Raw genomic sequence first — 16,261 nt, forward strand, 5'->3', positions numbered from 1 at the left:
AAGAACTTTAAAAATAGTTCTAAGCCCAAATAAGAACATAATTGACAAAATGATTTCAAAATGTCCCTGTGAAGCAGGCATGACCGTTTATGCCTACCAGTTTTTAAATTTAACTGGGCGGGAGTGACAAACCATCCCGGTTTCCCAGGAATGAGGGTGCCCAAGGCGCACAGGATGTTCAGTGTTAGAATCTGTAAAGTGACGATGCTATGATTTGAAAGATGATCTTGAAAGGCATGAAATATATTTCTTTTTAGAGCAGGCGAAGTGTGCATCAACAGTGTGTGAACTTTACTACTTTTTCAAGCTAAACTAAACCTTGGCAGGGTGTGGATTGAAAAGGGAAGAGTACTGCCCATTTTTCAGACAGGTCTTTGTTTCTGATCATTTACAGTTGCCCTAAATGAATCAAGATATCAGAAAAAAAGATATCAGGCCTCACCAGGAATTGGTCACTGCAAAATTATTCCACCCTTTACCACTCAGGGCTTTGGAAAAGAATGCTCCCCAGAATCCAAATTCCTGGCAGGAAATTCTGAACAAATTTCTCCCTTTGTCTGTGACCACCAGCTGTGCCTCCTTCTCCAGGGCATTCCTACCTCAATTTTCAGACAAGATTTTCCACAGGAAATGTGCAGCTAGCCAAACTAAAGGGTTAAGTATCAAAAATAATAATAATTAGCCATTAGCACAGTAAAATCAGGTTTACATTGTTATCTCATAAAATTATTTTATTTCTGGTTTGCAAGGCCATCTAGCTAAGGAATTCTCAAATGTTAATGCATATATCAGTCACTCAAGGATGTTGTGAAAATGCAGGTTGTAATTCAACAGATCTCAGGAGGAGCCTGAGGTTCCAGGTGGGACCACTGCAGGTACATGAATCATACTTGAGGTAATAAGAATTTTTAAAAAACCTCTGTGTTAATAGCAGCGTCATTTACAATATCCGAGTGCTGAAAGCAGCCTAAGTGCCCATCAGTAAATGAGTGGATCAAAAAACTGTGGTACATTTACACAATGGAATTCTATGCAGCAGAAAGAAAGAACTCCTACTGTTCACAACAGCATGGATGGAACTGGAAAATATTATGCTGTGTAAAATAAGCCAGTTGACGGAAGACAAATACCATATGATCTCACCTACAAGTGGAACCTAATCAACAAAAACAAACTAATGAGCACAATAAAACCAGAGCATGGAAACATGGAAGAGTCTGGCAGCAAACAGAGGGGAGGGCAGAGGAGGACGAAGGGGAAAAATTGAGACACTGGAATAGAATAACAATGAAATATTTAAAAGCTTTTTTTTAAAATGTGAGCATGTACTCAAAATGATAGAGGACTCAAGAGTTGGAAAATACTAGTTTAAGGTAAATAGTTATAAGCCTAGTAAGGAATGCATATGTTGAAGCTATTGTTTCAGAAAGTGCAGATAAGGCCCAACCAGGCTCCCAGGAGAGACAGCCGACCTGAGAGACAGCCGACCTGGGGCACAGCTCAAGATTTCTGCCTGGGGACAAGTGGAGGCATCCAGGCCTTTAAGTTCCAGGTAGAGACAGATACTCCCCACTCCTAGGAAGAGCTAACTGCCTAGGGTGAGAATACTGCCATTTTTTAAATCAAATTTTCCCTGAATTTCAAAACCCCTCACTGCACTTTGTTCTTTGTTATAAAAAGGCTGGCTTGGAAGATAATGTAGGATGGTTTGTTAGAGTATGAACCCACCGGCTTCTCTCACCGTCTTCTCAGATTGCCAGCCATCTGAATAAAGTGCCCATAAAGATCCAATCCCTGTCTCTGCTTATTGGGTTCAGTATATAACAGGCAGCACAAATGCTGGTTCTTTTCCAGTTTCAAAAATATGCATATTTATTTATATTTTATATTCATGCATTAGTACCAAGCAGTATCATTTTTATTTTTTAAAATAATCTTGTGTTCTAATTTCTTTTTATTCCAGCACAGCACTGACTCATCTAGCACACAGGCATTTTGAGGAACACTGGACCTGGTAACATGCCCATTATGTCAACATTCAGTGCATGCTCGTATTTCCCCAGAAATAAGAAAATCACTTCAGCTGACAGACACTGTTCTACCTCTGCACAACGAACTGTTCTTCCTTCTTTTCGTTTGAGTCTATGCTTTTTAAAATGTATTTGTAGGTTTATTTTTTCACATTTTTTATTGTTGTTCAAGCACAGTTGTCTCCATTTCCTCCCACCACTGCCCCGCAACCTCAGCCATCCCTCCTTCCCACCCTTGATCCTACCCCTCTTTGGCTCTATCCATGTGTCCTTTGTACCTGTTTCTGACAACGAAAACATCTTTAATTTTTTTCCTGGCCAGTCATTTTAAGGCTGATCCTTTCAGGGGAAAATACTATGCCATGCTATTTTTTAAAAAGTACTGAGACAAGCATTAATTCTGTTCACAGGCATAAGGAACATAAACTTTGAAAAGTATTTGAAATATCTGCCTAGAAAATGTCTCCTTTTGTTTGTCATTTCATTTTGGTATTCATCTTCTGTAGTAAGAAGATATTAAGAGAAATAAGATCTTAAGAGAAATAAGCTAAGAAATAAATTTGGGGCTCATTTACTTAGCATATTTCTAAATGCACTTTGTGCCATACTTAGAATATGTTTTGTATCCAAAGGTTTACCTTTCAGGGTATGCAAAACAAGCCTAATCCCTCTTAACACTATTGCAACTCCTATCACTGAAAAGGCCTAGTTTCCTTAATATAAAGAGAGCTTCTATAAAATAGTAAGAATACTGGCAACCCAATGGGGAAATATGGAGCAAGAACATAAGTATGTATGGTGAAAAAATGTTTAAAATTAAAAAGTTAATCAACTTCACTCAGTTAAGAGAAATGCAAATTTAAACTATGAGGAGGCATTATTTTTCACTTGTCAAAACAGCAAAGATAAAGAGAAGTTGGGTGTATTGTGTTGGTGATGCTGAGGGAAAACAGGTACCTTCATACATCGCTACAGTAATGTCAATTGATAGAACCTTCATGGGAGATGTTTAATGAAGCCAGCAAAGAAAATACAATGATAATAATACCTATTTCTGGATGGTAAGATAACTGAAGAAGTGATTCTAACTTTGTTCTTTATACTAATTAGCATTTTCAAAATTTATAACAAGCCTGTAAAAACTGCTCCATGGATGTAGACAGCAAGAGCAAAGTGGACTTTTTCAACGCTTTTGACAATCTACTATGGAGTGAGTCCCTGTCAGTCATGAACAACAGTTATGTCAAGTGCTCTGTCAAGGCTGAAGTAATGGAGTGTAATGAGAATGCCCTTAGGAGGGGCCACAAGTCTAACACTTGAATAAGGACTCCAGCTGGACACCTATATGTGTGGGACCTCCACCCCTGGTGGGCTATAAGAAGTCAGAGCTCTGACCACCCAGTGCTCAAGCCTGGCTGTACCATAGGTCACGCTCAGAGCCCCGCTGGACTTCCATTCCACCGGACGTGTGCCACCACTGGAGCCACCTGGCTTGGGACTGATGCCTGCCTGTCCACCTGCAGACGCTGCCAGTGACCGGGACACTCACTCTGCTCATTTCTATCATGTAAGCTCCCCCTGTGTGTGACTCTACTGGCTTACTGGGGAGGCTTTTAAAGTTCATATTAAGGCAGAGCTGACTCCTTGGCTTACCTACAATTCTGGGGAAAACTGGTACAGTTGGTTCTAGTTATTGCAGAAGCTATGTTCTAAGAAGGTGCCATGATCACTGAATTAGCAAACACTGAACCACTGCTTCTGGAGAAATACTGGGTTGTGATCCTGAGAGCTTCTGGCCACATTTTCATCAACCAACCAATATATAACCATGTTTTATATTTGTTTCTGTTTAAAGACACCCTATTTAATACATATTGCTGATTAATTAACATTGAACTTACAGCCAACAGCACTGTATCTCATGCCTGAAAGAAACTTATCTATCACATATATTTCCTCTATAAAGGCACATCATAGATCTTTTGCACTTAGGGACACTAGACAGCACTTCACAGGGGGATCATTTTCAACAGTGAAATCACCAACCAAAAGCACTAAAATGAGAAAAACATGACAGTAAATAGGCCTCCAGGAGGACACTTGTTTACAGTATAAGAGCTGAAACAGAGGCAGAGGGTCACCTTATTCATCCTCAGCTGGGAATGTGTACCTTGGGCCAGCCTGTGCATGTCCAAGAATGAAACCCCAAAAGTGATTTGGGGATTACAAATAAATTTAGTGAGTAGATGATTCATGAATACAGGATCCACAAAGCAATGAAGATTGACTACAATTATGCTTATAGTTTTAAGGAAGATTCTGACTCAACAGAAAAGAGTCAAATATCAATATTCTATAGCTGACCTCCTTCAGAGTAGTTTAAAGTTGAGTACCTTACAATTTATAACAGTTCCCCATTCCATAATGGAGGGCAAAGCAAGGTATTTCATCATTCCTTTTACATATCTTCAGTAAAAGCCATCTATTTTTATTATTCAATTAATTTCAGCCAGTAGTTACTGAGTATCTCCAACTGGAAAACCTGGAGATGTATGGGATTACCTGAACTAAAGCAATTTACAGTCCTCTTGGGCGTGGCCAGTGGAAGTGGTGATGGAGGCAGTTCCCAACTCTAATTCAAGGCAGAATAGAGTTGAGGCCACTACAGAGCTCTAACGTTCTAACGTGCGTGAGCCTGGTAAAAACATAATGCTAAGGGGACCAAATGAAAAAGTAAGTGCATCCTCTTGGGATTGTCTGGAAAACTTGATGGAGAAAGTGCTAGTTGAAAAGACCATGAAAGATTAGCAAAATGGTAAGTGCAGCTGCAGGATGCAGTGGTGGGAATGTCTGCAGAGCAGCAGCAGAAGGGCGCAGCAGGAATACAAGATCTGGAACTGGGTCAGAATCCAGCACAAATGTAGGGTGAGTGAAAGGAATGAGAAGACAACTGAAAGGCAAATGGCTAAGTGACAAAGGGAGCCTGCTATTTTGATCATTCATACTATTTCCAGAAGCTTCTTGGTTCATTTCACCTTTACCCTGCAATGGTGAACTCTGCCAGTTTATCTTTTGCTTCCTTAACTAGACCATCCTGGAGGCAAACAGGGGTCAGTCTTCATTCTTTATTAGCCTCCCTCCCTCTGCCTTCTCCCCTTACTCCCCAATACACAAGTACACACACCCTAACATACAAAAGATTGCCCAGCACCAATGCCTGCATGTCCCTAGCTTTCAATAAATATTTACTCATTCAATAAATGGCTTGATAAATACACAAAACCTTTAATAATCCTTGGTGTATTTCCAAAACTACATACAGATTTTTCTCAGTGACAAGATGACCTAACTTTGTAACTACAAATTAACTATCCCTATATTTTCCTAGAATATATGTATGTGTGGGGAACAGGAATCTTTGAAAGTGCCACAATATTATGTCACACACTTTTATTTCTGAATCTAAAATTGAAAACAAATGTCCAACAGAATCTCTATAAGTTTTACAGTTGAATTTGTAAATGTATATGTATCAACACATCCTTAAAGTCCTAATTTTTAGGCTATGTCCTATTTCAATCCCCTTGATTATATATAATTCCTTAGAACTGAGTTTAAATACTCACAGCGTTCTTAGACTATCTTTTGAGTTTAAAATATTATGTTACATGTGGTTAAACATTTCTGAATATTCTTGCACAGAAACAAATTTCAATATAAAATTATTTTAATCACATCTCAAATAGTTTCTTCTATCACCAATAAATTTTCATTATATAAATATTTTAAGAAGTTAATTCTTACTCTTTAACCGCTAAAATAGGAATGTCTCCAGTGGCACAAATTCAAAGAATATTAAGAACAGTAAATATTTCCACTTGAGTGTACTTTATGCAAAATAGATATTACAATTCTCTAGCAGCTAGTCAATAGCCAAGAACTTATAAATTAATTTTTGTCTATCATTCATTGCTTCTAAAATTGAATTTTCCATTAGAAATTATTATTAAGTTTAAGAACACAGGCAAGTTTTAAAATACACACTTTTGCAGTCAAATTATTTTACTTACTGTTTCAAAACCTCAATGTGGGTGATCAGGAAATCCACCTCGTCTACCACCTTTAAATTCATCAAATAGTAAAAGTGGATCCAGATTTTTTAACTGAAATAAAAATAAAATTCAGCAGATTAGGCACGCCTTTTAAGCCACACTACTAAGGGCAACATTCATGAACAGATCTAGCAAAACTCATTGAAAGTTACATAGCCAGTGAGCAACTTTTTGTAATGAAAGCTGCTTTCAGGAAGGAACTCCTTACACACACTGATTCACTGATTAGGTCTGAATTAACATTTATGAGAACTACCAACAGTGATAGACACCTCAAGACCAGCTAAGGTCTAAATAGTTAAGCACAAATGAGATACAGTCTGTATCCCAAATAGATTCATAATCTCACAGGGTCACAAGACTAGAATGTCAATGATTGCACTGTGGTGATAAATACTCTGGGGGGAAGACAGATGAGAGAGTGTGATAGGATCAGGGAGGGTATCACTTAGGCAGGATCTTAAAGTACATGTAGGAGTTAATCAAGTAGAAAGGGGAGAAGGATGACTATTCCAAGAAAAAGAGCAGAGACAGAGCTTGGTAACCTTGAAGAACTGCAAGGAAACTACTCTATTGAGGCAAAAGGTGCACATGGAATTATCATAAGAGATGGGCCGAGAAGAAGGGTCACACCTTAAATAAGTTTGGGTTTTATCTTGAAGATGATGGATTTTAATAAGGCATTGAGATGATCAGATTTAGAAAGATCACTCTAGCACACATGTGAAAGATGATTTGGAAAAGGAAGAGAAAGAGACAGACTATTTAGAAAGTCACTTCAACAATCCAAACAAGGACAAAGGCTGGGCCTAAGGCAATGGCAGTGGTGATAGAGAATGGGAAAGAAGAAGAGCATTAGAGAGGACTCCCAGAGTTAGAGCTATGGTGGCTGGGAGGATGGCAGGGCCATTCAGCAGCACAAGAAATATAACAGAAGCAGCCTTGGTGACTTCATTTTAATTCACATTGAGTTTGAGACATCTACATAAATGTCACCTGTATAAATGGATCTTTGGATATTTAGCATCCAGTGTATTGTGCAAAAGCTAGAAGGCAATTGAAGATAAATCTTGAGCTCAAATGAGAGGTGAAAACAGATTGAAATTGCTGTGAATCTATGAACGAATTTGGGAATAATGGATATTTCCATGTAATGTTGAGTTTTCCTATACATATATGTGGTTATTTCCATTTATTTAGGTCTTTGAAAATGTCTTTTAATGGAACTTGTTATTTTCTCCATAAAGATTTTGCATTTACTTAAGTTTTTTCTAAGTAACGTAATTTTAAAGGTATTATAAATAGTATTTTTAAATTATGTTTTTGAATAGTTTGGTGCTAGGGATTAGAAATATAGATAGAAAGGCATTTTGAACATTTCTAAGCTCTTATTAATTTTCATAATTCATGTGTAGCTTCTTTTGGATTTTCTTTGCAAACATTTATAGCACCAGTGTATCTAACAATAAGTTTTTGCCCAATAGCTCACAAATTATTCATTTGCATTAAAGCTGTGGAAAGCTGGTAAGCTTGGCTGGACTTTACAGGTTTTTGCACTCTGGCTCCCAAGCTGAAATAATGGACACTATCTAGAACATGCTTTTCAGATAGCCAAGGTTGGAGCAAAAAAAAAAAAACGAGCCCTGGCTGATGTAGCTCAGTGCATTGAGCACGAGCCTACAAACCAGAAGATCGCAGTTCGATTCCCAGTCAGGGCACAAGCCTGGGTTGCAGGTCAGTTCCCAGAAGGGGACACACGAGATGCAATTATACATTAATATTTCTCTCCCTCTCTTCTTCTCTTCCCCTCTAAAGATAAATAAATAAAATCTTAAAAAAAAAAAACAAAGAGCCAAGTCAGTCATGCATAATCACATTAATACATACTGTTTGGTCAAAGCATGTGACATGGCCAACCCCACAGTCAGGAAGGGCAGCACTTAAACCTTCCCTATGGGACTCAGGGCTAGTGAAGTTAAAAGTGAGTGGGAGTACATAATCCCATCACAGAAGCAATTTTCAACCAGTGTGCTACAATACTTGCCAGTGTAGTCCAGGGCCCTGACCTCTTTTCCCTTAGATTGTCAAATAAAAAATGACAACAGTCAATACAACAATAGCCCTCTGGTGTGAATGAATCAAAATTATACCTATTTTTGTCAGACAGGCAAAAAATATATTTTTGGCATGCCACAGAATTTTAGTAATTAGTTTATATGTGCCATGGCATGAATTTGTCTACGAGTCTGTTTTTTGTTTTGTTGTTCATTTATATTGTTCTTTAGATCCCACATTTAAGTGAGATCATATGATGTTTGTCTTTGTCTGGCTTATTCAGCTAGCTAATTAATTTTAAGTTATTTGTTTGTTTGTTTATTTCAGGGTATCTACTCTGTTATAAATCAAAGTACCAAACCCCTTCTTTGTCTCTGTCTCTGGAAAACACACATGCAGGTGCACACACATGTATATATAAAATATATATAGTACATACACACATACAAAGTCAACAATTTACTGCAAGTTTCTTTTTACCTAACCAAGTCTCAGTCTCTTTACTTTAAAATGTAGATTGTGACTTATATAAAGCTGGGTAAGTCCATCTTTCTGTAGCCCATCTCAGTCCAGTGTTTCTTCCAGTCCAATACTAAAAAGTAATTGAAAACAAAATATTTATTGAATTCTTTCAAAAACGTCAAAGAAGGACATCAACTTAAAGACTGCAGAAGTCAGGGGTCTGGTTGAGAAAAGTCGGAGGGATGAACTGCTTTACTGGACAAGTGTGAGAAACACTCTTTCTCCATCAAGCAAAAGTATCTTGTATTAGATTACTATACTAAAGTATTATTTGCAGGCTAGGTATTAGCCCTCATCAAAGTTCCCAATAGTCTAAACATTTGGCAAGTATTCAACACCATTGTTAAAGAAACACATTATCTGTAGGCAAGATCTGATTTATATGAGAACTCTGATTTCCTAACATGCTTGGCTTAGTCACTGACTCATCCACCTCTTTCTCTCTCTACATATTAAACTAATGATCTTTCAAAGTTTTTGAACCATATGAGAGTTTCCTTTCCTTCAAACAGTTCCAAATGCTTTAGTTGCCACATTCAGGCATCAGCTTCCAAGCTATTTGTTTTGATTTCTTCAGAAGGCACGTCAAAACCTGTGGCCACCACCCCTCAAGCCCATGGCACTCCCATAACAAAGCTCCAGCAGCCTGGCATTTTTAAGTCAGGAAGCACTGGAAGTAGCTACCAGAAATGTTAGTTCCTTGGGGACAGGATCAACTCAATACTTTTTCATAATGCTCTGTTGACAAGGGTGTCAAACTCATTTTCATTGGGAGCCACACCAGCCTCAGGTTGCCTTCAAACAGCCAAATGTAACTTTAGGACTGTATAAATGTAACTACTCCTTAACTAGGGGCAGGGAACTCGGCACTGCCACTGGGTAGAAACAAGGTGCCAGACCAGATAAAACAAGGTGGAGGGCCGGATTCGGCCCACGGGCCTTGTGTTTGCCACCTGTGATACAGAATAACTAATTCTGTGTACACAGAAGATACTCTATCCTCATCCAAAGTGGTACTGTGTTAGGTCCCTAGCCTCCCTTGCAACTAGGTGTGGTCATACAACCGAATCTCACTTAAGGAAGGTATAGAGTTGTTGGGTGAGACTTTTAGGGAAACCCCCTATAAAAGGAGGATAGACAGCTGGCAGGTATCCTTTTGCCTTCCGCTCTTCCCCTGTTTGGTATCCAAGGGCAAATGCTATAGCCCCCACAGCTGTTTTGGGCCATAAAGTGATGTACTATGGATATATCAAGAATGATTAAAATAGAATGAGTGTGGGTCTCTGGTAAGTGTGGAGCCTCCAGGCCAACGCTGGATCATTTACTTTCTGGTTTTCAAAAGATAAACACAAATCTTTATGTATAAAAGCATTGGTTTTGGAGGATGCTTTTTGTTATGCATAATCAGACCTAATTCTAACTAATATAAGGGCAATAATGCCTGTGGCAGTAACCTTGAATCAGGTGAGAGCCCGCCTTCCCAATACTCCACAAAAGGTCAGCTTACATCAAGACAATAAGGCAGCAGCAGAAAGGAGAGGCCCTGAAAAGGCAGCTCTGACAGCTCAGGCTACCTCCTGGGTCTACTCAGCCTCTAGACCAGTGGTGTCGAACTCATTTTCACTGGGGGCCACAACAGCCTCATGGTTGCCTTCAAAGGACTAAATATAATTCTAGGGCTGCATAAATGTAACTACTCCTTAACTGTTAAGCAGTTGAAATTACATTTGGCCCTTTCAAGGCAACCACCAGGCTGATGTGGCCCCCAGTGAAAATGAGTTTGACACCCCTGCTGTGGCCTGAGGGTAATAATGACAAGGCAGAAGGAAACTGTCAGTACATGGTCCAGGTCTCGATACAGCCTGGGATGGACTTCCGCTATGACTCTATACTCTTCTACCTTGCCTCACTATCTGCAGACCCTGATAATGGAAAGTGTCACCTACAGAGGCTATATCAACCAGAACCAAGGTTATTTGATGATATTAAGGAACTCATAATTTTTCAGTGTGATCATTGGATTGTAGTTCTATTTTTAAAGTTCTTATCTTTTATTTTTTTAAAGATTTTATTTATTTATCTTGAGAGGGGAAGGGAAGGAGGGAAGGAGAGAGGGAGAGAAATATCAATGTATGGTTGCCTCTCATGCGTCCGCTGCCGGGAACCAGGAACCGGGAACTGGCCTGCAACCCAGGCATGTGCCCTGACTGGGAATCGAACCGTGATCGTGTGGTTTGCAGGCCCACACTCAATGCATAAAGTTCTTATCTTTTAGAAGCACAAACTGAAATATTTATAAATGAAGTTATTCACTTCAAAATACTCTTAGGGAAAAAATCAATGGGGATATAGATGAAATAAAATTGCATATGAGTTGATCATTGTGGATACTAGGTACATGAAGATTCTGTATACTATTTCTCTACTTTGATATGGTCAAAATTCTTCATAATACAAGAAAAAGAAATATGAGTGGTCCTGGGAAAATCACACTCCACCAAGGAGTATCTGGTGAGAGGGAAAGTGGGCAGACAAATGCAAATAAGTAGTGGATATCCCTCCTGTTGGGAGCACGGACAAATCACCCATTAACATCATGCTGTGCAGTCATTCAAATTCCAGCCTGGCTGGCCCAGCCCATATATAATTGTAATGAAAGGTGTGAGCCAGCCCCACTCCATCTCTTCTTGATCATTCATCACCAAAAGGCTCAGTGAGAACATTGTGAATTCCTATAACTTCATATTTACAGTCATAGGGAACAAGTTACTTAGAGCCACTGATGCTAAACACTGTTGTAAATTCTTCGCTAAAATAGCTTGGGCTCCAAAGTTTATGAGATGTACCTTCAGTGACAAATCCTTGGTGTAAGAAGTTTGAAAAGTAATTGCCCTGAGGTTAGATAGAAGATGTCCTTCCCTGCTGCTTGGACAGTTAGCTTTTGACTTCTGGGCAAGTTGGTAGTGTACAGAGTGCTAAAAATATGGCAACAATCTAAATGGCCAAAAGTAGGGCCATGAGTAAGACAAAAATAGTAGGCCCATACATGGGATAAGTCATAGCTATTGAAATGATGTCTATGAAAAATTATTCCTATGAATAACAGCATATGAAGTACTTATGCTACGGTGTTAAATGGAAAAAATAAGGACACAAAATTGTATATTCTATGTAATCACCATGATGTAAAATATATAATTATATGTAGAATGTTGGGATCTTTAAGGCATAGATTTTCATCCACAGACTCTTAACTGGGCACCATGGGGAGAATTCAGGGGCTATAAACTTGGCTGGAACAAAATTACATCCTTATTTTTACTGACCTCTACTGGGTGTTTTGTACTACAGTACACATAACATCAATTTTACCATTTGAACCACTTTAGGTATTATTTCCATGGTATTAAGTGCATTCACATTGGTGGACAATAGTCACTTTCATCCATCTCCAGAATGAAATTTAACACTTCCTTAAATTATGAATGTAGTCAAAGAACCACAGTAACTTAACCAGTACCTGACTTTGTCACCAATACAAGTCAAAGCTATTTTCATATGATGTTACAGTTGTTGCAGTTATACTGAACTATTGTGCATGCTCTTCCCAGTTTTGAAATTAAGTAGTTAGAACTGCTGCCAAGTCTTGTTGTTTAATGTAAAATTATTAGATTCCAAATTTGTTTTGTAATCTTTTGCTAACCATATGCCAATATAAAGCTTTCCTTTGTAATTCTATGTGTTTTATTTTATGCATTTAAAAAACATTATTATGAGAAGGAAGTGATGGGTTTTACCAGACCACCAAAGGGGTTCGCAAGTCAAAAAAAATATAGAAACCCTCAGCAGATGTGTTCCTGATAGATGGAGTAATTAAAGTATTAGCTATCCTCAACATACAATACTGGGTTGACCAATGAGTATCCAAATTCTTTACAACTGTTCTGTTGATGATGTGGTCTTGTAGAATATGATACTACATCCATCTGCATTCTCCCAACATCCATTGTGCATTTAGTCCTTTCAACAATCTTGTTTGCATCTGTCTTTTGGAAAACAATGTTGATGGACCTCAGAAAATATTCATAGTTAAAGAGGAAACTAATGATAAAGAATATGAGAATATCAGAGCAGACTTTAAGAACAAACCAACCTCACATTTCAAAACAAATCTATTTCCCTAGTATGTTTCTTCCTTTATTTGCATTGCACTACTTATCAGGGAAATGCAAATTGAAACCACAATGAGATATTACCTCACACCTGTTAGAATGGCTCTTATCAAAAAAACAAGAGACAAGTATTAGCAAGGATGTAGAGAAAAGGGAGCCCTCATGCACTGTTGGTGGGAATGTAAATTGGTGCAGCCACTGTGGAAAAGTATGAAGGTTCCTCAAAAAATTAAAAATGGGACTATCATAGAATCCAGCAATCCCACTACTGGGTATTAATTCAGATGAAAACCCTAACCCAAAAAGATATCTGCACTCCCATGTGTGTTTTGGCATTATTTACAATAGCCAAGACATGAAAGCAACTGTGGATGAGCAGACACAGAAGATGTAGTATTATATGCAATGGAATATTATTCACCCATAAAAAGGAAATTTTACCATATATGACAATATAATATGAATGAACCTTGAGTGTTTGATGCTAAGCAACATAAGGCAGAGAAAGACAAATACTATATGATCTCACTTAAATGTGAAATCTACAACAAGCCAAAAATACAAACAAGGTCATAGATACAGAGAACACCCTGCTGGGTGCCAGAGGTAGAGGGTGGGGTGAGTGAAATGGGTAAAGAAGGTTAAGAGTTACAAACTTCCAGTTATAAATAAGTCATGGGATGTAATATACAGTATGGCAACTATAATTAACATACTGCACCACATATTTGAAAGTTGCCAAGAGATTTTTAAAAGTCCTCATCATAAGAATAAAACTTTTTGTTAATTATGTATGGTAACAGATGTTAACTAGACTTATTATGGTGATCATTTCACAATTTATACAAATATCAAGTCACTATGTTGTACACCTGAAACCAATATAGTGTTATATGTCAATTACACCTCAATAAAAAAGTATTTTTTTGGAATCTGCTATGGTGCTGGATATAGTATTCCCTGGGTTATAACCATCAATTAATACCTTTCTGTACAAATAAGATTTTCTTTTCTATGAGTCCTATACCTCCCATTATTTTCAAATGAAAGAGCTCTCTAATGTTGAGAAACATTTATACAACCTGTGGTTGCCTTCTTTGGTAGCCCCTACTTACCATCCCCCTCCCCCGCCATCAAAAGAGGTCCACAAAGTTGGACCCCAGCAGTCTCTCTATAAACCCAAGTCCCTGGCAATGGCTGACAGGCCAAGGGTATAGACTTGATCCAAGCCAAGACGATCAGATTCTCTCTCCTAGGAATTTGGAATTGAGACCCAGGGTTACTCCCTGGTGGTTTCAGTTATGGGCATGTAAACTTGGGGGCATATGATAGGTATGCTTGGTGATACACATGCTGAGGCTGATGGGACGTAGGTGTGCAGACATGAGCAGAGATGTTTCATGAAGCTCGGGGGCAGCTTCTGCCCAGGATCTCTATATCCATGATACAGAAATCCCCTTTGGGCGGAGATCCCAAATGCTAAGTTTAGACTTGGCTCCTTTGGCCCCTGAGAGCAGTTCATGATGGTCTTGAGCCCTCTATTCCCAAGTTTTCCCTTATTGTCCCACCAGTCCCTTCTGCAAAAAAGCACAAAACAGCCACCAAACCAACATACCTCAGGTCTGCCAATGCTTCTGTGGACCCTTGCTCCAACCCCTTCTGACTGCTCCTGGCTGAGCACTGAGACGGTGACCTTCTTAGAGGATACCATGTCAAAGTCCAAAAGAGACTGCTCTGATGATGAACTATAGAGGTTGGAGGGCAAAAGAGGGGGACAACAAAACAGAGAAGTAACTAAGTCCTCAGTCACATCCAAGGAATACCAAATAAAGGATATTAAACTCAGACTTGCCCAAAATACTAATGGCTACAATTTATTGTTAGCTTACTATGTATGAGATGTGGGTTAGATGATTTCCACAGCAGTCATGAGGGTGAACATATATGAGTTCTTACTGGGTTCCCAGACACTAAGTATTTACAGTTGTTATCTCATATGATCCTCCAGCCATCTTCTACAAGGTTTAGCAATATGGGCACTTTAACTGCTTTACCTCACTGAAATCTCTCGGCCTGCTTCCCACTCACTGCCCCATGAGGCAGGTACCACCAGTGAGGCTGAGAGAGCTCTGCATGGTGACATAGGGAACACTGAGAAAAAAACAAGAGGCCTGTGACTCTCCAGAATGCTGAAGATCATGGCATTGAAAGGAATCTTTGAGGGTCCTCAAATTCCAAGACCCACCTATCCCTGAAGTTCAGGACCTACTTTTCTGGCAAGAAATCTTTTTGCACTTTCTCATGAAGTGTTCAAGAGCAACTGATTTCAGGACCAAGCACAGAACAAGTATAATCAGTACTTTTCCTTCTTCAAGAGCTTACAGACAGTTACCCCAATTCCTAAAACTCTTCTTCCAGAGAAATATAATCGGTTCCTTCAAAGATCCCTAGCCAAACCAACAGATGCTTTAGCAAGAAGCATAAACCCTGAAGCTAGACAGCCTGGGTTTGCATCCCAGCTTCACCTTGTACCAATTGTGTGATCTGAGGCCATCTGTTAAGCCTCCCCTTCCTCAGTTTTTCTGTCAGCACTCTAAGGTCAGCTGCTGTTATTTAAAACACTCGCCCTGGCAATGTCCTAACCCTGTCAGTCAAGGCCCGCTTAAGATGCGCCCTCCCTGGAGCAGGTAATCAATAGTTATTGATACTGAATTGTTAGACACAGAAATAAGCTCAGATGCCTGTGTACAGAATAGTCACCACCAACAAACAAGCAATTCAAAAGTATTTTGCCCACATCTGAACTATTTTGGGGTCCTTCTAGGCTCCTACAAATAAACTTTATGCACGTTAGATACATGGAACAGACTGACAGCTGTTAGGTTGGGGGGGCGTGCAGAATGTATGAAAGATGGTGAAGGGATTAACCAAAGAACATTTATGCATGATCCACAGTCACCAACCAGGATATGGGGATTGATTGAGGGAGGGGAGAGGGGAAGAGGGTGGGGCTGTGTGGAGGTGGGAAAACAGAGAAAAGTGGGAACAACTGTAATAGCATAAACAATAAAAATTAAAAAATAAAAACGGTCATAAATAAATAAATTCTTTGCATGTGAAGATCCTACCAGCAACTCCCAGATCACAGTGTTTTGCAGAAAGAGGATTCGGCTACCACTCTCCCCTAATTGCAACGAACTACTAAGCATCTCTAGTCATCTCCCACAGAAACCCCCCTAGGCATCTGAAGCGGGATGGGGAAGCCGGAGATACTGCTCCCTGATGCACAGCGCCCCACCTCCACACCCTCCACCCCACCCACCCCACAGACGCCCTGGTACTCACGAAGCCTTGGCTGGAACCTGGGTGG

The 16,261-nt window shown here is 39.3% G+C and overlaps 1 protein-coding gene across 1 annotated transcript in view; it reads right to left on the reverse strand.

Annotated features, from left to right (window-relative positions):
- The window catches only part of PIR (pirin), an 85,097-nt gene extending 68,836 nt beyond the window's left edge, over window positions 1-16,261 (reverse strand). Inside the window, 3 exon segments of the mRNA XM_037046343.1 lie at window positions 6,101-6,193; window positions 14,507-14,636; window positions 16,237-16,261. Coding sequence (XP_036902238.1) covers window positions 6,101-6,193; window positions 14,507-14,602 — 189 coding nt within the window. The 5' untranslated portion in view covers window positions 14,603-14,636; window positions 16,237-16,261.

This window comes from Sturnira hondurensis, unplaced genomic scaffold, assembly GCF_014824575.4.
Source record: "Sturnira hondurensis isolate 20B ecotype Veracruz unplaced genomic scaffold, ASM1482457v3 Scaffold0005220, whole genome shotgun sequence".
In the NCBI taxonomy this organism is placed as follows: Eukaryota; Metazoa; Chordata; class Mammalia; order Chiroptera; family Phyllostomidae; genus Sturnira; species Sturnira hondurensis.